The 24,678-nt window shown below is 38.0% G+C and overlaps 1 protein-coding gene and 2 long non-coding RNA genes across 5 annotated transcripts in view; all 3 read right to left on the reverse strand.

Moving 5' to 3' along the window:
* LOC145720280 (uncharacterized) overlaps positions 1-1,843 on the reverse strand; it is a 32,362-nt gene extending 30,519 nt beyond the window's left edge. The window contains exon 1 of the long non-coding RNA XR_014143190.1: positions 1,534-1,843. This is a non-coding gene — a long non-coding RNA (uncharacterized LOC145720280). The remainder of the gene's footprint in view (positions 1-1,533) is intronic.
* Positions 1,844-4,418: 2,575 nt separating this feature from the next.
* Positions 4,419-24,678, reverse strand: part of LOC145720281 (uncharacterized) — a 128,452-nt gene continuing 108,192 nt past the window's right edge. The window contains exon 2 of the long non-coding RNA XR_014143191.1: positions 4,419-5,411. This is a non-coding gene — a long non-coding RNA (uncharacterized LOC145720281). The remainder of the gene's footprint in view (positions 5,412-24,678) is intronic.
* The window catches only part of ART3 (ADP-ribosyltransferase 3 (inactive)), a 147,564-nt gene continuing 136,469 nt past the window's right edge, over positions 13,584-24,678 (reverse strand). For 2 of the 3 annotated variants that reach the window (XM_081812975.1, XM_081812976.1), the window contains exons 5-12: positions 24,103-24,135; positions 22,774-22,803; positions 20,519-20,551; positions 19,937-19,969; positions 19,277-19,309; positions 17,748-17,780; positions 16,433-16,465; positions 13,584-13,986 (exon numbers count right to left, since the gene is read on the reverse strand). In XM_081812975.1, coding sequence (XP_081669101.1) covers positions 13,847-13,986; positions 16,433-16,465; positions 17,748-17,780; positions 19,277-19,309; positions 19,937-19,969; positions 20,519-20,551; positions 22,774-22,803; positions 24,103-24,135 — 368 coding nt within the window. In that variant the 3' untranslated portion in view covers positions 13,584-13,846. The remainder of the gene's footprint in view (positions 13,987-16,432; positions 16,466-17,747; positions 17,781-19,276; positions 19,310-19,936; positions 19,970-20,518; positions 20,552-22,773; positions 22,804-24,102; positions 24,136-24,678) is intronic. The other variant, XM_081812977.1, reaches the window with a different exon arrangement.

Here is a 24,678-nt window from a genome sequence, read left to right on the forward strand (position 1 = left end):
AATTAATACAATGGCAATAAGTACATGCTTATTAACAATTACTTTAAATGTAAAGAGACTAAATGTTCCAATCAAAAGACAAAAGGTGACTGAATATATAAAAAAACAAGACCCATCTATATGTTGCCTACCAGATACTCACTTCAGACCTAAAGACAATACAGACTGAAAGTGAAAGGAAAAAGATATTCCATGCAAAAGGAGGCCAAAAAAAAAAAAAAAAGCCAGGGTAGCAATATATATATTAGATGATGTAGACTTTTAAATGAAGACTGTGGTTGGCTGGGAAGATGGAGGAGGAGGACCCTAAGCTCACCTAAGTCCCATGGATACAACCAGATAACACCCATATCAGTGTAAATAACCTAGAAAACCCGAAGACTGGCAGAACAAACTTCACAACTAAAGGCTAGGAAGAGGCCACATCAAAGAAGGTAGGAAGAGCGAAGATGCGGCCAAGGAGCAAATCAGACCATGGCCATCCACAGTGGGGAGGGAGCTGGTGTGCAGAGAATGGCAGAAAATAGACTTTCACACCAGGGAGTCAGTCCAAGAATGGGGAAGACAAATCTCCATAATATTTGCCTTTGAAGGTGAGAGGCGCTAAATATTTTGAGTTCTTAAAACCAGCAGGACTTAACAGCCTAGAATTTAAAAAATTAGTGGTTTCAGCTCAGCCTAGACAGCATTCAAAGTGGAGTTTCCACCATAAAGAGAAAGCACAACAACCCACCCACGCAAATATAGCTTAGAACTAGCAGTTTGAAAAACACAAGGGGCAGACGGGAGGGATAATGATTTCCTCAGCTCAGAATGCAGCTCAGAGACAGGCATCACAGGGAGACCCCTCCAGGAACAAAGGAACTGGTAGGCACCATTTCTCTCCTCCAAGCCCCAGCATAAACAATGACCACCTGTGAAAAGTAGTGTGGTGCTGAAACTCCTTACCTAACTTGCTGGCACTAAGCCCTGTCCCCCCTTGCTTCAGCAGATCCGCCTTCCCAGTCATACTTGCCTGAGTCCTGGCTCCATGGGGCCCTCCCCAAGAAGACCTATGCAAACCCTGGCAACACCACATCTCCTGACCCACCCGTTTTACAGGACCTCAGTTCCTCTGGCAGGGGGCAGGTCTCATTTTGCAGGCAAACCACCACACACCTTGCTGCCCACAATAGGCAAAGAGAGGCTCTGCAGACAACTGGACTGAAGGAAAAAAGAGACAAAGACTCAACAGCAGAGCACACACAACACACACAGGAGACACTCCCTGAAGCACTAGGCACTGGGGACCAAGGGACACTGCACTGCAGGGCACTATAAGACCTCTCCTTCACAAGGCTATTATTGTTAAGAGCAAAAGAAGTAGCTGACTTTCTTAACCTATAGAAACAGATACAGAAAGTCAGACAAAATGAGACAAAAACATCTCCCAAATGAAAGAACAGGACCAAACCACAGCAACAGACCAAAGTGAAAAGGATATAAATAATATGCCTGGTAGAGAATTTAAAGTAATGATCATAAGATACTCACTGGACTGGAGAAAAGAGTGGAGGACATCAGTGAGACCCTTTAGAAAGAGATAAAAAAGAACCAATCAGAGATGAACACAATCGATGACACTAAAATACACCTGACGGAATAAACAGCAGGCTATATGAAGCAGAAGAACAAATTAACGACCTGGAATGGGGTGCCTGGGTGGCTCAGTTGTTAAGCGTCTGCCTTCGGCTCAGGTCATGATCCCACGGGCCTGGGATCGAGCCCTGCATCGGGCTCCCTGCTCAGCGGGAAGCCTGTTTCTCGCTCTCCCACTCCCCCTGCTTGTGTTCCTGCTCTTGCTCTCTCTGTCAAATAAATAAATAAAATCTTTAAAAAAAAAAAAAATTAATGACCTGGAAGGCACAGTAATGGAAAGTAACTAAGCTGAGAAAAAGATGAAATTATGCAAGCTGAGAATAGTGTTAGGGAACTCAGTGACTCCATCAAGTGTAATAACATCCACATTACAGGGACCTCACAAGAAGAGAGAGATAAGGGGGAAGAAAATTTATTTGGAAGAAATAATAGCTGAAAACTTTCCTAATCTGGGGAAGGAAACAGATATCCAGATCCAGGAGGCAGAGACATTCTCCCCCATTCCACATAACCAAAGGAGGTCCAAACCAAGACACAGTAACTAAAATGTCAAAAAGTCGCAATAAAGAAAAAATTTTAAAAGCAGTAAGAGAAAAGAAGACAGTTACATGCAAGGGAAAACGCCCCCCTAAGGCTATCAGAGGTTTTCAGCAGAAATTTTGCAGGCCAGAAAAGAGTGGCATATATTAAAAGTGCTGCAAGAGAAAAATCTGCAGCCAAGAATACTCTATCCAGCAAGGTTATCATTCAAACCAGAAGGAGAGATAGAGTTTCTCAAAAAAAACTAAGGAGTTCACAGTCACTAAATCAGCCCTACAAGAAAAACTAAAAGGGACTTTTTGAATAGAAAGACCATAAGGGAGAGTATGAAAAATAAAAAACACAAAAGCAGTAAAAATAAATATTTCTGTAAAAATTAGTCAAGGGATTCATAAAGTAAAAGGAGGTAAAATACGATACCATACACTTAAAATGTGGGGAGGAGAGGAGTAAAGAAGGGGTTTAAACTTAAGCAACCATCAACTGCTCTATGCAAAAGACATTATATGCAAACCTAAAGAAACCACAAATTAAAAACCAAGTAATAGAGGGTGCCCGGGTGGCTCAGTTGGTTGGGCGGCTGCCCTCGGCTCAGGTCATGATCCTGGAGTCCCGGGATCGAGTCCCGAATTGGGCTCCCTGCTCGGCAAGGAGTCTGCTTCTCCCTCTGACCCTCCCCCGTCTCATGTGCGCGATCTCTCTCTCATTCTCGCTTTCTCAAATAACTAAATCTTAAAAAAAAAAAAAAAAACAGATATGCAAAGAATAAAGAGAAAGGAATCCAAGTATATCACTAAAGAAAACCAAAAATCATGAGAGCAAGAAAATAGAGAAAATCTATAGAAACAACAACAAAGCAAGTAACAAAATGGCAATAAATACATATTATCAGTAATTACTTTGAATGTAAATGGACTAAACATTTCAATCAAAAGACATAGGGTGCAGGGCACCTGGGTGGCTCAGTTGGTTGGGTGTCCATTTCGGTTTCACCTTGGGTCATGATCTCAGGGTTGTGGGAGTAAGCCCCTCATTGGGCTCCATGCTCAGTGGGGAGTTTTCTCTCTCTCTCCCTCTGCCCCTCCCAGTGCATGCATGCACTCTCTAAAATGGGTAAATAAGGGGCACCTGGGTGGCTCAGTAAGTTAAGCTGCTGCCTTTGGCCTAGGTCATGATCCCAGGGTCCTGGAATCAAGTCCCGCATTGGGCTCCTTGCTCAGCAGGGAGTCGGCTTCTCCCTCTCCTCCCCACTTGTGCTCTCTCTCGCTATCTCTGTCTCTCTCTCTCAATAAATAAAATCTAAATGAATAAATAAAATGGGTAAATAAATCTTAAAAAAAAAAAAACACAGGATGACAGAGTGGGTAAGAAAATAAGACCCATGTATATGCTGCCTACAAGAGACTCATTTCAGACGGAAAAACATCAGCAGACTGAAAGTGAGGGGATGGCGGGGTATGTGGGTGGCTCAGTCAGTTAAGGTCGGCCTTCAGCTCAGGTCATGATCCCAGGGTCCTGGAACTGAGCCCCGAATCAGGCTCCCTGCTCAGCGGGAAGTGCTTCTCTCTCTCCCTTCAACCCCTCCCCCCCCCGCTCATGTTTTCTCTCTCTCCTTCTCTCCCAAAAATAAATTAAAATTAAATTAAAAAAAAAAAAGTGAGGGGGCACCTGGGTGGCTCAGTCGGTTAAGTGTCTCCCTTCGGCTCAGGTCATGATCCCAGAGTCCTGGGACTGAGCCCTGCATAGGGCTCCCTGCTCAGCAGGGACTCTGCTTCTCCCTCTGTCCCTCACCCCACTCATGCTCTCTCTCTATTAAATAAATAACATCTTATAAAAAAAAAAAAGTGAGGGGATAGAGAAACATCATGCAAATGGATGCCACAAGAAAGCCAGCGTAACAATATTTATATTGGACAAAATAGATTTTAAAACAAAGACTGTAACAAGAGACAAAGACACTATATAATAATCAAGGGGACACCCCAGTAAAAGGATATAACAATGTAAATATTTATGCACCCAACATGGGAGGACCCCAATATATAAAACAGTTAATAAAAACATAAAAGAATCAATAGTAATACAGTAATAGTAGGGGACCACTAACACCCCACTTACCTGGATGGACAGATCATCCAAACAGAAAATCAACAAGGAATGACACACTGGACCAGATGGACTTAACAGATATATTCAGAACATTCCATCCTAAAACAGGAGAATTTTGCAAGAGCACATGGAACATTCTCCCGAAAAGATCACATTTTAGGCCACAAGTTTCAACAACTTCAAAAAAAAAAAAAAAAAAATTCAAAGCTATACCATACTTCTTTTCTGATTATAACACTATGAAACTAGAAATCAACCACAAGAAAAAATCTGTGCTCACAAGTACATGGAGGTTAAATAACATGCTATTAAACAATGAATGGGTCAACCAAGAATTCAAAGAAGAAATTAAAAATTACAAGAAAACAAATGAATATGAAAACACAACAGTCCAAAAATCTTTGGGATGCAGAATAAGTGGTTCTAAGAGGGAAGTTTATAGCAATATAAACCTACATCGAGAAACCAGAAAAATCTGAAGTAAACAACCTCACTTTACACCTAAAGGAGCTAGAAAAAGAACAACAAAACCCCAACTCAGCAAAAGGAAGAAAATGATAAAGAGCAGAAATAAATTATAGAAACTAAAAAAACAAAACAAAAACAACAAATCAATGAAAACAGGAAGCTTGTTCTTTGAAAGGATCAACAAAATGGATAAACCTCTAGCAAGACTCTTAAAAAAAAAGAGAGAACCCAAAGAAACAAAACCATTAATGAAAAAGGAGAAATAACAACCAAGACTACAGAAATACAAACATTTATAAGAGAATATTATGAAAACCTACATGCTAACAGACTGGATAATTCAGAAGAAACGGATAAATTCCTAGAAACATATGACCTATCAAAACTAAAGCAGGGAAAAATAAAACAACTAAAGCAGGAAGAAATAGAGAATTTGAACAGACCAATTACCAGCAGTGAAACTGAATCAGTAATCAAAAACCTCCCCAAAATAAAATTCCAGGACCATTTGGCTTCACAGGTGAATTCTATCAAACATTTAAAGAAGAGTTAATACCCATTCTTCTCAAACTATTCCAAAAAAATACAAGAAAGAAAATTTCCAAATTCATTCTATGAGGCTAGTATCACCCTGATACCAAAACCAGATAAAGACACTACAAAAAAAAAAAAGGAGAACTATAGGACAATATCTTTCATAAATATAGATGCAAAAGTCCTCAACAAAATATTAGCAAACTGAATCCAACAATACATTAAAAAGTAATACACCACGATCAAGTCAGATTTATCCCTGAGATGTAAGGATGGTTCAATATTCACAAAACAATCAACATGATACATCACATCAATAAGAGAAAGGATAAAAAATATATGATCATTTCAATAGCTGCACAAAAAGCATTTGACAAAGTACAACATCCATTCATGATAAAAACCCTCAACAAAGTAGGTCTAGAGGTAACATGCCTCAACATAATAAAGGCCTGATAGGAAAAACCCACAGCCAACATCATACTCAATAGTGAAAAAAGGAGAGCTTTTCCCCTAAGGTTAGGAACAAAACAAGGACAGCCACTCTCCCCAATTTTATTCAACATAGTACTGGAAGTCCTAGCCGTAACAATGACACAACAAAAAGAAATAAAAGGCATCCAAATTGGCAAGGAAGAAGCCAAACTCTATTTGCAGGTGACATGATACTATAGATAGAAAACTCTGAAGATCCACCAAAAAACTACTAGAACTGATAAATGAATTAAGTAAAGTTGCAGGATACAAAATCAATGCAGAGAAATCTGTTGTTGCCTTCTTATACACTAATAATGAAGCACCAGAAAGTGAAATTAAGAACATCCCGACTGAGCCTGGGTGGCTCAGTTGGTTAAGCATCTGCCTTCCGCTCAGGTCATGATCCCAGGGTCCTGGGATTGAGCCCCGAACTGGGCTCCACACCTGGTGGGGAGTCTGCTTGTCCCTCTCCTTCTGCCCCTCCCCTCCCGCTTGTGCTGTCTCTCTCAAATAAATAAATCTTTAAAAAAAAAAAAGTCCCATTTACATTTGCACCAAAAACAAAGTATCTAGGAATAAACTAAAGATGTAAGAGATCTGTACTCAGAAAACTATAAAACACTGATGAAAGAAATTCAAGATGACGCAAAGAAATGGAAAGACATTCCATGCTCATGGGTTGGAAAAACAAATACTGTTAAAATGCCTATAACTACCCAAAGCAATCTACAGATTTAATGTAATTCCTATCAAAACACCAACAGCATTTTTCACAGAGCTAGAATCCTAAAATTTGCATGGAACTACAAAAGACCCTGAATAGCCAAAGCAATCTTGAAAAAGAAAATCCCGGAGGTATCACATTTCCCGATTTCAAGTTAAATTACAAGTGGTAGTAATCAAAATGGTATGGCATAAAAACAGATACATAGATCAATGGGAAAGAACAGAAAATCCAGAAATCCACAATTATATGGTCAATTAATCTTCAACAAAGGAGGAATGGAAATGGGAAAGAGACAGTCTCTTCAACAAATGGTGCTGGGAAAACTGGAGAGCAACATGCAAAAGAATGAAACTAGACCACTTTCTTTCACCATACACAAAAATAAACTCAAAATGGATTAAAGACCTAAATGTGAGACCTGAAACCATAAAACTCCTTGAAGAGAGTACAGGCAGTAATTTCTCTGATATCGGCCCTAGCAACATTTCTCTAGGTATGTCTCCTGAGGCAAGGGAAATAAAAGCAAACATAAATTATTGGAAATTCATCAAAATAAAAAACTTCTACACATCAAAGGAAACAACCAAAACTAAAAGCCAACTTACTGAATGGGAGAAGATATTTGCAAATGACATATCCGATAAATAGTATCCAAAATACATAAACAACTGATCCAACTCAATACCCAAAAACAAATAATCTGATTAAAAAATGGGCAGAAGATATGAACGCACATTTCTCCAAAGAAGACATCCAGATCACCAACAGACACATGAAAGAATGTTCAACATTACTCAACATCAGGGAAATGAAAACCAAAACCACAATGAGGTATCACCTCACACCTCAGAAGGGCTAAAATAAAAATTACAAGAAACAACAAGTGTTGGTGAAGATGTGGAGAAAAAGGAACCCTCTTGTACTGTTGGTGGAAATGCAAATTGGTGCAGCCATTGTAACAGTATGGAGATTCCTCAAAAAATTAAAAATAGAACTACCCTATGATCCAGGAATTGCACTACTGGGTATTTACCTAAAGAATACAAAAACACTAATTCAAAGGGAAATGTGCACCCCTATGTTTATTGCAGCATTATTTACAATGGCCAAATTATGGAAGCTGCCTAAGTGTCCATCGGTACCTGACTGGATAAAGATGAAGTGGTATATATACGTATATACAATGGAATATTATTCAGCCATAAGAATGAAATCTTGTCATTTGCAACAACATAGATGGATCTAGAGAGTATAATGCTAAGCAAAATAAATCACTCAGAGAAAGACAAATGCCATATGATCTCACTCATATATAGAATTTAAGAAACAAAACAAATGAGCAAAGGAAAATAAAAAAGGAGAGAGAGGGCACTTGGGTGGCTCAGTCGGTTAAGCATGTGCCTTTGGCTCAGGTCATGATCCTAGCGTCCTGAGATCTAGTCCCATATCGGGCTCCCTGCTCAGCGAGGAGTCTGCTTCTCCCTCTGCCCCTCCCCTCTGGTTCATGCTCTCTCTCTTGCTCTCTTGCTCTCTTGCTCAAATAAATACAATCTTAACAAAAAAAAAAAAAAAAAGAGAGAGACAAACCAAGAAACAGACTCAACTATAGAGAACAAACTGATAGTTACCAGAGGGGTGGTGGGTGAGGGATGGGGGAAGAGCACACTTACCATAATGAAAAAAAAAATGATTAAAAATAAGTAAATAAAATGAAGACTGTAACAAAGGACAAGGGTATTAAATAATGATACAGGGATCAATCCAACAAGAGGATATAACAATTATAAATGTACACCCAACATATGAGCACCTAATATATAAAGCAAATATTAATAGACCTAAGGGGAGAAACTGTCCCTGATACAATTAATAGGAAACTTTAACACCCCACTTACATCAACAGATAGATCTAGACAGAAAATCAGTAAAGAAATTGTGGCTTTGAATAACATATGAGACTAGATGGATTTAACAGATATATACAGAATATTCCATCCAACAACAGAATACACATTCTTCTCAAGTGCATAGGGAATATTTTCCATGAAACATCATGTTAGGTCACAAAAGAAACCTCAATAAATTTAAGGTGACTGAAATCATATTAAGTTATCTTTTCCAACCATAACATTATGAAACCAGAGCTCTGTTACAAGAAAAAACTTGAAAAAACACAACCTCAGGAAGACTAAGCAACACGCTATCAATAAACAATGGATCAAGAAAGAAATCAAAAAGAGGAAATGAAAAAATACCTTGAGACAAATGAAAATGGCAACACAATGGTTCAAAATCTTTGGGATACAGCAAAAGCAGTTCTAAGAGGAAAGTCTATTAGCACTAAACCTAATAATCAAGAAACAAGAAAAATGTCTCACAATCTAATCTTACACCTAAAGGAACCAGAAAAACAACAAAGCCCAAAGTTAGCTGAAGGAAGGAAATAATAATGATCAGAGGAGAAATTAACATAGACTAAAAAAACAATATAAAAATGATTAATGAAACTACGCTGTTTCTTGAAAAGATAAACAAAACTGATAAACCTTAAACCAAACTCATCAAGAAAAAAAGAGGACCCAAACAAATCAGAAATGAAAGAGAAGTTACAACCGACACCACAGAAGTACAAAGGATAAGAGACTACTATGAAAAATATATGTCAACAAATTAGACAACACAGAAGAAATACATATATTTCCAGAAACATAGAATCTTCCAAGACTGCATCAGGAAGAAACAGAAAATGTGAACAGACCAATTACTGGTAACAAAATCGAACTGGTAATCAAAAAACTCCTAACATCAAAAGTCTAGGACCAGACAGCTTCACAGGTGATTTCTATCCAACATTTATTTATCTATCTATTTATTTTAAAGATTTTATCCATTCATTTGTCAGAGAGAGTGAGAGAGAGCAAGCACACAGCAGGGGGAGCAGTAGGCAGAGGAGAAGCAGGCTCCCCACTTAACAAGGAGCCCGATGTGGGACTCGATCCCAGGACCCTGAGATCATGACCTGAGCCGAAGGCAGACGCTTAACCCACCGAGCCACAGGCATCCCTATTTTTTTTTAAGTTTTATTTATTTATTTATTTGACAGAGAGCACAAGCAGGGGGAAAGGCAGAGGGAGAGGAAGAGGGAGAAGCAGTCTCCCCACTGCGCAGGGAGACTGATACAGGGCTCAATCCCAGGACCCTGGGATCATGACCTGAGCTGAAGGCAGACACATAACCAACTGAGCCACACAGGTGTCCTCTACCCAACATTTAAAGAAGAGTTAACACCTATCCTTCTCAAGCTATTCCAAAAAATAGAATAGGAAAGAATGCTTCCAAATTCATTCTACCGAGACCAGTATTATTCTGATACCAAACCCAGAAAGAGACACTACAAAAAAAAAAAAAAAATTACAGATCAATATCCCTGATGAACATAGATGCAAAAATTCTCAACAAAATATTCACAAACCGCATTCAACAATACATTAAAAAAAGGATCATTCACCACAATCAAGTGGAATTTATTTCAAGGATGCAAGCAAGCACAGTTCAATATCTACAAATAAATCAACATGATGTATCACATTAGCAAAATTAAGCATAAATCATTTCAATAGATGCAGAAAAAGGACGCCTGGGTGGCTCAGTCAGTTAAGCGTCTGCCTTCGGCTCAGGTCATGATCTCAGGGTCCTGGGATCGAGTCCCGCATTGGGCTCCCTGCTCAGTGGGGAGCCTGCTTCTCCCTCTGCCTTCTGCTCCCCCTGCTTGGATTCTCTGACAAATAAATAAAATCTTAAAAAAAAATAGATGCAGAAAAAACATGTGACAGAATTCAACATCCATTTATGATAAAAATTCTCAGCAGAGTTGGTAGAGAGGGAACGTACCTCAACAAAATAATAGGCCATATATGACAAGCCTACAGCTAACATACTCAGTGGTGAAAAGCTGAAAGCTTTTCTTCTAAGATCAGGAACATGACAACGATTTCCACCCTCACCACGTTTATTCAACATAGTACTGGAAGTCCTAGCTGTGGCAATCAGACAAGAAAAGGAAATAAAAGGCATACAAATTGGTAAAGAAGAAATGAAACTGTCACTATTTGCAGGTGATATGACATTATATATAGAAAACCCTAAAGACTCCACCAAAAGACTACCAGAACTAATAAATGATTTGGTAAAGTTGCAGGATAAAAAATTAATATACAGAATCTGCTGTGTTCCTATATACCAGTAACTATCAGAAAGAGAAATTAACAATCCCACGTACAATTACCTCAAAAAGAACAAAATACCTAGGAACAAATTTAACCAAGGAGGTAGAAGAACTGTATGTACTCTGAAAACTATTAAGATTACTGATGAAAGAAATTGAAGATGACACAGATAAATGGAAAGATATTCTGTGCTAATGAACTGGAAGAATAATATCAAAATGTCCACACCAACCAAAGCAATCTACAGATTCAGAACAATCCCTATAAAAATGCCAACAGTATTTTTCATAGAACTAGAACAAATAATGCTAAAATTTATATGGAACCACAAAAGACCCCACATAGTGACAGCAATCTTGAGAAAGAACAAACCTGGAGGTATCCTTTATTTCAAACTACACTATAAAATCTATCGTGTTCAAAACAGTATGGTACCAGCATAGAAAAGACACACGGATCAATTGAACAGACTGGAGAGGCCAGAAATAAACCCATATTTATATTGTGAATTAATCTATGATAAAGAAGGACTAATATACAACATGGAAAAGACCGTCTCTTCAATAAATGGTGCTGGGAAAACTGGACAGCTACACGAAAAGAATCAAGTTGGATCACTTTCTTATACCACATACAAAAATAAACTCAAAATAAGTTAAAGACCTAAATGTGAGACCTGAAACCATAAAACTCCTAAAAGAAAACATAAAAGTAATAAACTTCTGGACATTGGCCCCAGAAATATTTTCCTGGATCTGGCCCCTCAGACAAGGGAAATAACTTTTCAAATGAAAAGGCTTTTTGCACAGCAAAGGACCATCAACAAAACAAAAAGGCAACCCTATGGAATGGGAGAACATATTTGCAAATTATATACTAATAAAGGGATGATACCCAAAAAAATATAAAGAATTCATACAACTAACCAAAAAAATAAACAATCTGATTAAAAATGGGCAGAGGATCTGAATATGAATTTTTACAAAGAAGACATACAGATGACCAACAGATACATGAAGAGATGCTCAACATCACTAATCATTAGGGAAATGCAAACCAAAACCATAATGAGGTATCACCTCACACCAGTCAGAATGCCTAGTACCAAAGAGAGAAGAAATAACAAGTGTTGGTGAGGATGCAGAGAAAAGGGAACACTTGTGCATTGCTGATGGGAGTGTAAATTGGTGCAGTCAACATGGAAAACGTATGGAGGTTCCTCAAAAAATTAAAAATAGAAATACTACATAATCCAATAATTCCACTACTGGGTATTTAGCCAAAGACGACCAAAACACTAACTCAAAAGATACATGCACCTCAAGTTCACTGAAGCATAATTTGTAAAAGCCAAGATATGGAAGCAACCCAGTGTCCACTGATAAATGAATGGACAAAGAAGTTGTGGTGTATATACACTGGAATATTACTCAGCCATAAAGGGAATGAAACCTTTCCATCTGTGACAACATGGATGAACTAGAGGGTATTCTGCTAATTAAGTCAGACAGGGAAAGACAAATATCATATGATTTCATTGATAGGTGCTATCTAAAAAATAAAAAAAAAAAAGAACAAACCAAACACAGAAACGGACCCCTAAATACAGAGAACTGGTGGTTGCCAGAGAGGTAGAGGGATGGGCAAAATGGATGAAGGGGATTAAGAGGTACAAACAGTTATAAAATAGTAAGTCACAGGAATGAGAAATAAAGCATAGGGAATATAATCAATAATATTGCAATAACTTTGTATAATGACGGCTGGTAACCACACTTATTGTGGTAAGCATTTCATAATGTATATAATTCTGAAATCACTGTTGTACACCTGAAACTAATGTAATATTGTGTGTCAACTATACCTCAATTAAAACTTTTAAAAATAAATATAAATAGGGATGCCTGGGTGGCTCAGTTGGTTAAGCATCTGCCTTCAGCTCAGGTCATGATCCTGGGGTCCTGGGATTGAGCCCCACATCGAGCTCCTTGCTCAGCGGGGAGCCTGCTTCTCCCTCTGCATGCCACTCCCCCTGCTTGTGCTCACTCTCTCTCTGACAAATAAATAAAACCTTCCAAATAAATAAATAAACAAACCAGACTGGGGGAAAAAAAAGTGTGCAGACAACTTTTTTAAAAAAGCACACTGAACCCGTAACACCTAGTCTAGATTTTAAGTAGTTTTTCTCTTATCTTTCAAGGCGGACTTAAATCCTTTTTGAAACACTGCAAAATGTAAACAAGTGCCAGTTACCAAAGCCCATGCCTAAATCAGTCACTATTCAACTACCACAATATCTTGGGAAAAAGAATACCATACTGTATAATCTCATTTTTTCCTTACTTACTTAGCATATATACATTCCTTCACTACTGTCTATTTTCCTGGATTAATATGAGATTTAAGTTAGGGACTATATGTGAAACACTTGGTAAACAGTCATGTTTACAGAAATATATAGTGTTTATATATTAAAGGAAGATGAAGAGATTGTGGGGTGATACTATTTGAAGTCAAAGTTTGATCCTTCAAAGATGAGTAAAACTTCTTTAAAATTCTAATTCAGGAAATAAACTCATGTTAATCACTAACAGTACTGTATATTTTATTTTATTTTATTTTATTTATTTTTTTTTTTTAAAGATTTTATTTATTTATATGACAGAGAGAGACAGCGAGAACAGGAACACAAGCAGGGGGAGTGGGAGAGGGAGAAGCAGGCCTCCCGCTGAGCAGGGAGCCCGATGCGGGACTCGATCCCAGGACCCTGGGATCATGACCTGAGCCGAAGGCAGACGCTCAACGACTGAGCCACCCAGGCGCCCCAGTACTGTATATTTTAATACCTGGCAATTCTATGGAAATTATATCCAACAATCTTAAAGTCTTTTATTGAATTCAATCAGAAGTATACAGGGTTTTTTTGCAATCATAAATATAGAAATGAATGAAAAATGAATTCTATGACATACCTGGACCAACTCTGAATTTACAAAGTAAATAAAAAATACTCGGTTCTCATTTTATCAAGTGACTCTGACCAACAAGTGAAAAATACATCATTCCTGTTGATGGTTTCTTGTGGGATTCCTTGAGTATATTTTAAGTAAATAAAGACTATATTAGACTACAAAGCAACAAAGAGATTTACAGCAGAAGCACTGATTAAAATGATGAACGTCCCCAACGGTGGAAGGAGCATTTTGCCAGAGGATGCAGAGGGATGGGTTTTGGGACCTGGAACTGGAACTGGAACTGGACCTGGAGCTGTTAATGAGAACACACAGTCATTGACACATGTCATTTCTGATACCCAGTTTCATGCACCTAAGCCATGTATCCTTAATATGTAGACATTCAAGTTGAGCTACGAACTTTCCTAAAACACTAACCAGGAACAATGTTGAAATAAATATAGTTCATTACAGATTTCAGGCTGTATTTTCATATATTATCATCAGGGTGTGTGTGGTGACACAGTTTTTATCTAGGATTCCACAGCCTTTTCAATATCTATGTAGACAAGATACTTTTTGTTGTTGTTCAAGTTCTCTAGAATTTCTTAGCAATTTTTTGTTTTCATTTTCTGTATATACATGCAAGGTAAAGTTTGATTCTATTTCAAGACGATATTTCATATGTATATGCTAATAGTTACCAATATGTGATTAAATTCAGCTGCATTTTTAAACACGAAGCCCTGCCAGCTAAAAAAAAAAAAAGTTAACTTTTTCCCTCAGTACACGAAACACTGGTCTGGAGGAAACAGTTTCCCTTTCATCTGAACTAGTGAAGAGAAACAGTGGAGCCCACTCATAGGATGATGATCTGTTTCACACTCCCCGTAACTGGATTATGGTTGTGTTTTGGTTCAGACTGTACAAGGGAAGACTAGGAAGTATCCAAATGGGATCACCACTCAGATTTCATACATGAAGCCAAGAGAAACAGCCAGTAAATTTTATGTCTTTAACTCACATTATCAATTTACTCGCCATAATTATAAAAATGTAGTTGTATGTATACAGATGGGGAAAGGGACAGGCAGGTACACTCATACATTAGTTTGTTACTACAGAGCAGTGGTTCTCAAGGGAGCAGTACTGCCCCCTAACAGGCAGTTTGGAATTTGTCAGGGTATATATATACATATTTTTTTAAGAGTTAAATTTGTCAGGGCGCCTGAGTTGCTCAGTCAGTTAAGCGTCTGCCTTCGGCTCAGGTCATGATCCCAAGGTCCTGGGATCGAGTCCCAGATCCGGCTCCCTGCTCAGCGGGGAGTCTGCTTCTCCCTCTGCCTCTGCTGCTCCCCCATGCTCATGCTCTCTCTCGTTCTCTCAAATAAATAAATAAAATCTTAAAAAAATGAGAGTTATATTTCTTTAATGGGACCATCCCTACTAAAATTGTCAGCATGTGCTGAGTGTAAGGAAATCATGAGTTAGAATCTTGATCCTGAGCATTTCCTTCTTTTGTTTTTAACCTTTTCCAAAATTTTGTTCCTTTCATAAATCATTTCCATCTGTAGGTGATCTTTAGGATCTCTAAAAATAGCATACTACTTTAGTTGTCTTGGTTTTTTTTTTAATTTTTATTTAAATTCAATGAACACATAATGTATTATTGGTTTCAGAGGTAGAGGTCCGTGATTCATCAGTCTTATATAATACCCAGTGCTCATTACATCACGTGCTCTCCTTAATGTCCACACTCAGTTATCCTATCCGCGCCCCCCCACCCGTCTCCCCTCCAGCAACCCTCAGTCTGTTTCCTATGCTTAAGAGTCCTCTTATGGTTTGCTGTCAGGTATTTTTTGATAGTCACAACAGTGGGGTAGTAGAGGGCTCTTTGGCTCGGGTCATGATCCCAGGGTTCTCGGATCGAGCCCAGCATCAGGCTCCCTGCTCTGCAGGGAGCCTGCTTCTCCCTCTCCCTCTGCCTGCTGCTTCCCCTGCTTGTGCTGTCAAATAAATAAAATCTTAAAAAAAAAAAAAAAAAAGTAGAGGGGCTAGATATCTTGCAATGCTCTGGACTGTGTTTGCACCAACCCACTTCCACACCAATTTCAAATGCACTGGCAGACATACATATAAGTTAATAACCTATTTATAATGCTTAAGTCTAGAACCTGAATCAGTTTTACATAGAAACAATATATTTTTGGATAGTTCCAATAAACATCAGTTTCTATCTAGCTTCTATTTCTTGCCTTTCATTTTCTTAAACTTTCACAGAATTGCTTCCAGTCTTTTCTTAAATCCAATTTGTATAATTAATACAATCACCTGTCCATTATTTCTTTTAGTATAATGTAGGCACTTACATATTGAAATCTATATAATTTTGTTATAAATTATAATTAGGACATTATATTGATATTCTTATGGGTACAAGTAGGTCTTCTTATCTACGCATGTTATTCCAGACACTACAAAGGCTTTATAAATATTTGTTATAAAAAGGGAGAACTGGGTTGATAGGATTGAGAACCACTGCTCTAAACAAAACACACAGTTGAAAATGACTGCTTAAGAAATTAAGTTACTCCCACCATATACACACTAATAAGCATTTGGATATGACATTATATCCCATATTATGATGCCTTAAACTCTTGAAGCTTTGTTCCTGTTACTGAGGAAAAATAAATTTGTCACTTTTTCTATACTGCAGATCAGACATTTATCAACTAAGGAAATGAAATATTTCATACCAGGACTGCCGGTATCTTCTTGACTTTTGTCTTCTAAAATATAAACAGATTTTGAGTTAATTATATTGTACATCTATTTATCCAGAAGAGAATAATCTGATTAAGCAAACTTGGTTATCTCTGAAAATGGGCCTGAAGGGCAGAGTATTAGGTTTAGATTTATGTGTGGGGTTGAGGAAGCGTTTAATTTTTACTCACTTGTGCTCTCTGAATTTTTTTTTTATTATGTGTATGTGTTTCCATTAAAAGAAAGATTAAAATTTTATTTACAAAATAGTATTTTCTGGACATTGAACTAAGATTCCCAAGTACAACATTAATACCTATCATTTACTGAGTGCTTCCTATGCATCATACTTTGTGCAAATGATTGATGTACATTGTCATGTTTCTTACAGTCTCAGTAGGTAGGTATAGTTATCAGTATTATACAGATGTTCCTCAAAACTTGCATAAAACCACAGAGGTAATGAATGGAAGCAATGTCTAATTTCAAAACCTCTGCTCTCAATTACTATGATACACGACCTCAATTATAATGCTATACTAGCACTGAAATATTACGATATTGCCGTATTTTGACAGCTTTGAAGCCAAATACCAATTCTTGGAGCCCAGGATAGAGGTGTATTTTCTATAACTACATCTGGTTGGAAGACAAGTGTCATATGACAGAAAGTGAACAAAATTTGAAAAGTTTGAGCCCCAGTTTTCTCTTTCTAGTCTTTTACAGGTTCCTTAAATTTCCTATATTCCATATCTTCATCTCTAAAATGGCAATAACAATATTTAAGTGGATTAAACAAGATCCTGTGTAAATGTTTTTTGCCACTTTTAAAAAGCCTGCACTACACAAAGTTTTCTAGGTGAGTGCACAATACAAAATATTCCCAGCAAAACCTGGTGGCCTATTTGTTGGAGGACATGGTAAGGGCAGTGAGGAACACAGAATGACTCGTCTCAAACACACCTCTTTGATGATGCTGTTCCAGTTACTACAGATTCCCTCACAGTAGCCACGTTACCTTGGGAAACCTCGTGTCCCATTCTGGAATAGACCCCTGCAGCAGGAAGCCAACTGTTCCAGCTGCAAGTCAACTGTCTTTTTCTTTGCTTAGCCCAGAGAGCCATAATAGCGGCCTGCTGCTCACACTGGTTCCTCAACATTTTCTCCCTCTGGCTCGCAGACTGGGATATCAGAAGCTGTACAGCCCAGGTGTTTTCCTTTGCCCTCGCAAGACTGAGCTAACTGAATGATGATGGTAAAGGACCCAGAAAACCATGATACCTCCACCCCCAATAAAGAATTTATTACCAGGTTTTTCATCCAGTTGTACCACTTTTATTCCTAAATGAGAAAGAATTTCAGATAATAAGAAAGACAACTACCATTTACTACTATTTTAAACTACCATTCATTTTGCCAGACTTTATCTCATTAGGACTTTAATCAGTCCTGCAAGACGTTTTCTTCATTTTACAGATTTGGAAGCAGAAGCAAAGAAAAGTGAAATAACTTATATATAAGTTACCCAGAGGAAAATGGCAGAGGAGAGACTTAATGAAACTAGGGGTCTACACAGCCTGTGTTCATTCCCTACCCGGCTCAGCAGCTGCCTTTCAGATAACCACTGGCTCGAAGGAGCCAATGAGAACACTACACAAACTCAGGTCACTGAGTTGAAGGGTTGTAGACACACAAGATGTGTCATCAGTGTTGTTAGAGGTTCACTTCAAAGTTGTGAGCAAACAAACATGGGGCCCAACATGGCAAATCCAGGTGAATATGAAAGAGCTGCTGGACCTTCTCTCTAGGCCTAAATCTGTGAGTGAGGCGATTAACTGTGAATATGCTGTCTTTGTATTCGGCACTGTGCTATTTCCATAGACAGCGATGTTAGGCAAAGCTCAGCACTGTGCTATTCATTCCATAATAATAAGACATACCAAAAATTATTTTCAAAATACTACAAGAACTCAGGAGAAAGGATTTAAGCATTAAATGGGGGCTTGCACCCTGAGATTCTGTGTTTTTCTTTACCTTATAGATATTCCCATAAGGTAAACATGACAATTATTAGCCGTATTTGAAAGATAACAATTCTGAGGCAGATAACTGTTATTACTGTCCACAGCTCTCTTGGAAATTATGTCCACTTTTTAAAAAATTTACTTCTCTTTGTCCCAGGAAAAAAATTAAGTTTAGAGACTTTTTCCTCCTCTGTAAGCATTAAGTTCTAAGCCCCTTCTGAGGAACTTGACAGAAATTACTGTTCAGGGCGCCTGGCTGGCTCAGTCGGTTAAGCGACTGCCTTCGGCTCAGGTCATGATCCCAGGGTCCTGGGATCGAGTCCCACATCGGGCTCCCTGCTCTGCGGGGAGCCTGCTTCTCCCTCTCCCACTCCCCCTGCTTGTGTTCCCTCTCTCGCTGTGTCTCTCTGTGTCAAATAAATAAATAAAATCTTTTAAAAAAATTAAAAAATTAAAAAAAAAAAAGAAATTACTGTTCAGTTTCTCTGGCCACAGAAGCTCAACGCCCCTCAATGGCCTTGTTCTCAGCAACAGCCTCACACTGTTTAAATACCTATTTGACATTTTCATGATTATATCTTATAGGTAAGTTAAATCTGCCATGGTAAAATAAAACTGGAAAAACACTTGAAGAACCACAAGTCTTAAGGAATGGGTGGGTACTAGGTCGTAAGTTAAGAGACGTGGGTCCTTTATTCACTTACGTGATCTTGTACAAAGTACTCAGGCTCCCCTGCATTATCTAATGGTGACAATTATAACTATACCCCCCAAATTGGCAGCTTCCTCTCTCATATGCCAACCACTGCTTACCTGGTAGTGAAAAAATTTCTGGAATTTTCATTCCTAAATGAGAAAGAAGCTTTCAGTGACTTACAGTTTGCTCCAGTGAGTATATTTTCCCAACTCTTATCTGATGAGCCTAAGTGATACAAGCGCCAAAGCTCCCACTGCACTGTAGTTTCTGGCTTTTTATTTGAAACTTCTGGCTATAAGAACCTTCGTTGTGCAAATCCACTTCAAGCTTAGAGGAGCCTTCTGCCATGGCACCGCACACTGAGTTTGTCTATATGCCAGAAGACTATATTTTGTTACCTGGAAATTCTAGATGTGAGTTGTTAGCCAAAGCTAAGAGTCTGCTTTCGTGTGAAGATGAAGTTTCTGCCGAGTAACGTTAGCTGTAGAACCTAGAAGGTGCTGGCTTGCATACCTCCAGGTCCCAGCAGCCTTGCCTTCAGCCATGCCCCTAAGAAGCTAACTTTCCTGCTCCAGGAACACACGTATACTAGAGATGAAAGACTCTTTTTTCCTCTCTACTCTCTTCTCCAGCTAAATCTTTGTAGAATGGCTAGTAGGCAGCTGTAAGGGAAGGGTTAATGAATAACAGTCTCATGATAATACATTCTTTAATGCCTGGGGGAATTCTTCTCACCTCATACTTGGGCCCAAAGAGTAAAAAGAAAGCTGTCTTACCAGGTATTTGGGTGGGTTCATGGCTTGTCATACCTCAAGACAGAAATGAGTATTAGTGTTAATCATTTATCTTGCACTGTGAATGCTCTCTTTTGTCTACACCTCCCCCCCCCCAACCCTAAAAAAAGTAACAACAAAAACACCTTTCAGTGGCTCTTCATTCTCTGACAAAGCCCACTCCTTAGCCTGGACTTTAAGAACTTCCATGATCTGGCCCCTATCTCTCCAATCTTATCTTTATAAGTCAGTCCTAGTACAGCAGCTTTTAAATGAAACAGTACTGAGTTTAAGACTCTGTGTGATTTAGTTTTATTGTCATTATAATTATTAGCTCTATGATTGGGCAGGCTTCTGAATCCTTCTGAGCTTCAATTCCTTATTTATGCAAAAGAAATACATCGTAGGTTTGTAAGTAAGTGATGATTAAAGGAAATAAGTCATAAAAGTGCTTAGTACACTGCATGGAATCCCTCTGTTCTGGCTTAACTCATTCCTCAAACTCTCCATGTCCAGTTAGTCAGCCCTTATGTTTCCCGCTAACCTTGTAGCTAGTCGCAGAGGGTAAGGAAAAAGATCACTTACCAAATAAGACAGTGGACTCCTGGCTTTTCATTTCTAAAGATGAGAACAGAAACTCTTTCGTGAAAAATGCAATCAACTTGAAAATTAATTTAATCTTGTATTTATATGGCTATTTACAGTGAAAAACTAAAAGCTTTGAGAGATGGCAGGGACCAGGGTAAAAGGGGAGAAAATTTAATCTACTGGAGCTTGACTGACTTATGGTGAGAACAACTATGGCTAGAGACCCAGGCTTTCTCCTAGATTAAGCAAAACAGCTCTTTGTGATTTTTTTTTTTTTAAGATCAGTCCAAAGACTCCAAACTACATTTGTCATATTAAGAATAAAATTTGATTACATAATACATTATAATTACAGATAATTTGGAAAAACACAGGAAATCATTAAAAATTACTCAGAATCCCAGATCTCAGAGCTACTCATCCTCAATATTTTTGGTATATCTCCTTTCAGTTTCTTTGCTATGTATATGTACATATACATTTTTAAGCATTTTTCCAGCCTTGAGAGATGTAACTGATAGACAGCACTGTGTAAGTTTAAGGTGTACAGCATAATGTGACTTACATATATTGTGAAATGATCACAATTAACATCCAGCATCTCATGTATTTTAAAAAAGAAAAAAACGGCTTTTTTCTTGTGATAAGAACTCTCAAGATCTACTCTCTTAAAAACTTTCAAATGTACCATACTACTGTACTACTATACTCATCCTACTATACATTATATCTCCAGTACTTATTTCTCTTACAACTGGAAGTTCGTATCTTTTGACATTTAAGATTTATTTATTTTAGAGCAAGAGAGAGAGACAGAGAGATAAGCAGATTCCCTGCTAATAAGCACAGAGCCCAACATGGGGCTTGATCTCATAACCCTTAGATCATGACCTGAGCTGAAATCAAGAGTCGGATGCCCAACCGAGCCACCAGGCGCCCCTCTTTTGAAATTTTTAAATAAACTGCTATTACAGGTCATATGTTTTTATATATTTTACTTGCCACTATATTATAAGCACTTTCTCATATTTTTCAAAAATATGATTTTTAGGGGCACCTGGGTGGCTCAGCATAGAGTCACCTTCTCTCCCTCTTCCCCTCCACTGGCTCACATGCGTGCATGTGCTCTCTCTACAATGGATAAATAAATCTTTAAAAAAAATATGATTTGTTTAGTATTTCATTATATGGATAGTATTTAACAATACCCAACTGTTGGACACTAAGGTTATTTATAAATTTTGGCCACCACACACTGTAAACATTTTGTACACAAATCTTTATTTCCTTAGTACAAGGATATAGGATATAACACAAATGTGTTATAACTAGGTTAAAAGGTATGGACTTTTTAAGGCTAGTAATACATACCATCAAACTGTCCTTCAGAAAAGTTCCAAATTTTAATCTTACCATTAATTTGTGAGTGTCCCTGCCCCAGCACCCTTGAGGACATTTGAGTAATACCATTATAAAAAAAGACAAGAACAAAAACTTCAGAATGAGCTGTACTTCGAAATATACCAAATAATCAGATGGATACAGCTAAAAGCATCTATTACTCAGATTGCTGGAAGCAGAAATAAATACAGAAAACATTTTAATTTAGAAAAAAATAACGCCATTTTTTAATGCCCCTGCCCAACACCCTAGGTTACAAGAGTTTGTAATTAGTCACACCTTCCTCTATCCATATAACAGCTAACATAAAAACAGAAAATATGCTCTTTAGTATATGTGCTGCCAAAGTGAGCACAGAAAATATACTCTTTAGAACTAGTTCCTCAGCGCGCCTGGGTGGCTCAGTTGGTTAAGCGACTGCCTTCGGCTCAGGTCATGATCCTGGAGTCCCTGGATCGAGTCCCGCATCGGGCTCCCTGCTCGGCAGGGAGTCTGCTTTGCCCTCTGACCCTATCCCCTCTCATGTGTTCTCTCTCATTCTCTCTCTCTCAAAATAAATAAATAAAATCTTAAAAAAAAAAAAAGAACTAGTTCCTCATATCATGTCTCTAAATGCTCTGTCGGTCATCTCGGAGTTAAACAGGAGAGTTAAGTAAGAGACAAGGCTACTGCATCATCTTTATAAAGGTCTATCTATATAACTCAGGAGGGCTCTAATATACCAAACTAGTAAGCTAAAGTGGGTTCTGTCTTCTTCCCACTTTTCCTTACTGTGTTATGCTTACCTGTTTCCATCCCTAAGAGAGCTATATTGCCAATGAAAACCCCCAGAGTTTACAAAAATGTCTTACCAGGGTCTTCAAGGTTCTGGTCTTTCTCACCTAAGTTATAAGAAGAAACTTATCCATTTTAATGACAAAAAAAAAAATTGAGAATAACTATAGTTACAGCAAACTATTTTCAGATATTAGAGCCACAAAGAACCACTTGGTATGTCCAGTAAACTAAAGCTACTAAATTTAAGTGTCAGACAGAATCTAAATGCACCGAATTGGGCTGGAACCTTCCTCTGGCCCCTTTTATTAAGAAAAATCAGGGAGACGAACCATGAGAAACTATGGACTCTGAGAAACAAACTGAGGATTCTAGAGGGGAGGGGGTGGGGGGATGAGTTAGCCTGGTGATGGGTATATTAAAGAGGGCACGTATTGAATGGAGCACTGGGTGTTATACACAAACAATGAATCATGGAACACTACATCAAAAATTAAGGATGTATGGTGATTAACATAATAAAATAAAATTAAAAAAAAAAAAGAAACCACTATCCTGTGGAGGTTATGGAGAAATAACAAAAAAAAAAAAAAGAAAGAAGAAAGAGAAAGAAAAATCATCACATAGAGCAAGTCTCCTGGGGATCTCAATGAGGTAGAAAAATGTCCGTCTTGAAGAGTTAGCTGAAGTCCATGTGAAATGACCAGTAAAACTTGTGGCTGCAATGGGCCAATAAGAAGTGCTGTTAAGCAAGTCCTCAGGGGCTTCACGTGAAGCTTCACAAAATGCTTCACGTTGGGGCAGGAAGTATCTTCCAAACATCAAGTAAATTGCATACTTAAGGAAAAGCCAGATGCTTTCCTCTCTTCAGTAAAGAAAAACTTACTGTAGCTAAATGGGCCAAACACACAAGGAACTTATGCAAAAAAGTGATCTGAGTCATATCAATGGAAGTGGAAGCTTAATGGGGAAAGCATCCAATCACCCAGATATTTTAGTCAAATGATCACAAACATCAGCATATTTGACAGATGAAAATGAGTAGCTTTTCTGCTTTCATCTGGATGTGTGGTGCCACACAGGCTAATCTCAATGATGGAATACAGAGCTATATAACAGGCCCTCAGGCCTGTCAAGAGCAACTAGCCCTTCGGGACCTACCAACCTTAGTCCCCAGAATGTTTCCGTATTATTCAGATCTCCAGAGACACAACCTTCCCATTAACAAAAAGTTAAGTTTCCCCCAGAATAAATTCTTTTTTCCCCATCTCTTTTCTCTCAAGTTACACCTTCATACCTGCAAAGTACTCTTTCTTCACTAAGAAGTGAATTTGCTAAACAGGAAAGAGCTACTAAATACTAAACATCCACATAAGGATTATTTTTAAAAATTAGAGCACACTTACCAAGGTTGTAGATATAGATGGGTAGATGATGTTCTGAAATACAAACATGTTTTCATTACCTAGTACTATGCTCAGATGTAAGTAAATGTCAGGTTCAGTCTATTTTTAAATGTTTATTAATAAAAAAGATTTAAGTTGGCTTCCAAAAATACAGTAATATGAGAAATACAAAATTTCAATTTCAAAAACAAATGGGTATGGATTTTAACTACATGAAGAATTCACAGAAAAACTAGCCAGGAACACAGCTAGAAACAGAACTTTATAGTCAAACTTTTTAACAAGGAAATCTTCAAAGGGATCCACCCAAAGCATGCATTAGCCTAAAGCACTTTCTGGAAACTTTGGTTCAAATCTGTTGGGCTTATCTGATAAAGCTCCTCCTCCTAGAATTCCTGTTTATCTTCCCAAATCTTTCCCATGGTCCTCTAAGGAAGATTATTTTTGTTACCTCCTCCTATTTTTCCCTGAGGAAGGTGAGACAGACCACATTACGATTCTGTCCCCTCAGTCCCCTTCAGCCATATGCACTATATTCCTTTCCTTTTTGGTCTCCCAAATGTTATTTCCTAAGAT

The sequence above is a fragment of the Leptonychotes weddellii genome, chromosome 2 (assembly GCF_054177405.1).
Source record: "Leptonychotes weddellii isolate Sample4059 chromosome 2, ASM5417740v2, whole genome shotgun sequence".
In the NCBI taxonomy this organism is placed as follows: Eukaryota; Metazoa; Chordata; class Mammalia; order Carnivora; family Phocidae; genus Leptonychotes; species Leptonychotes weddellii.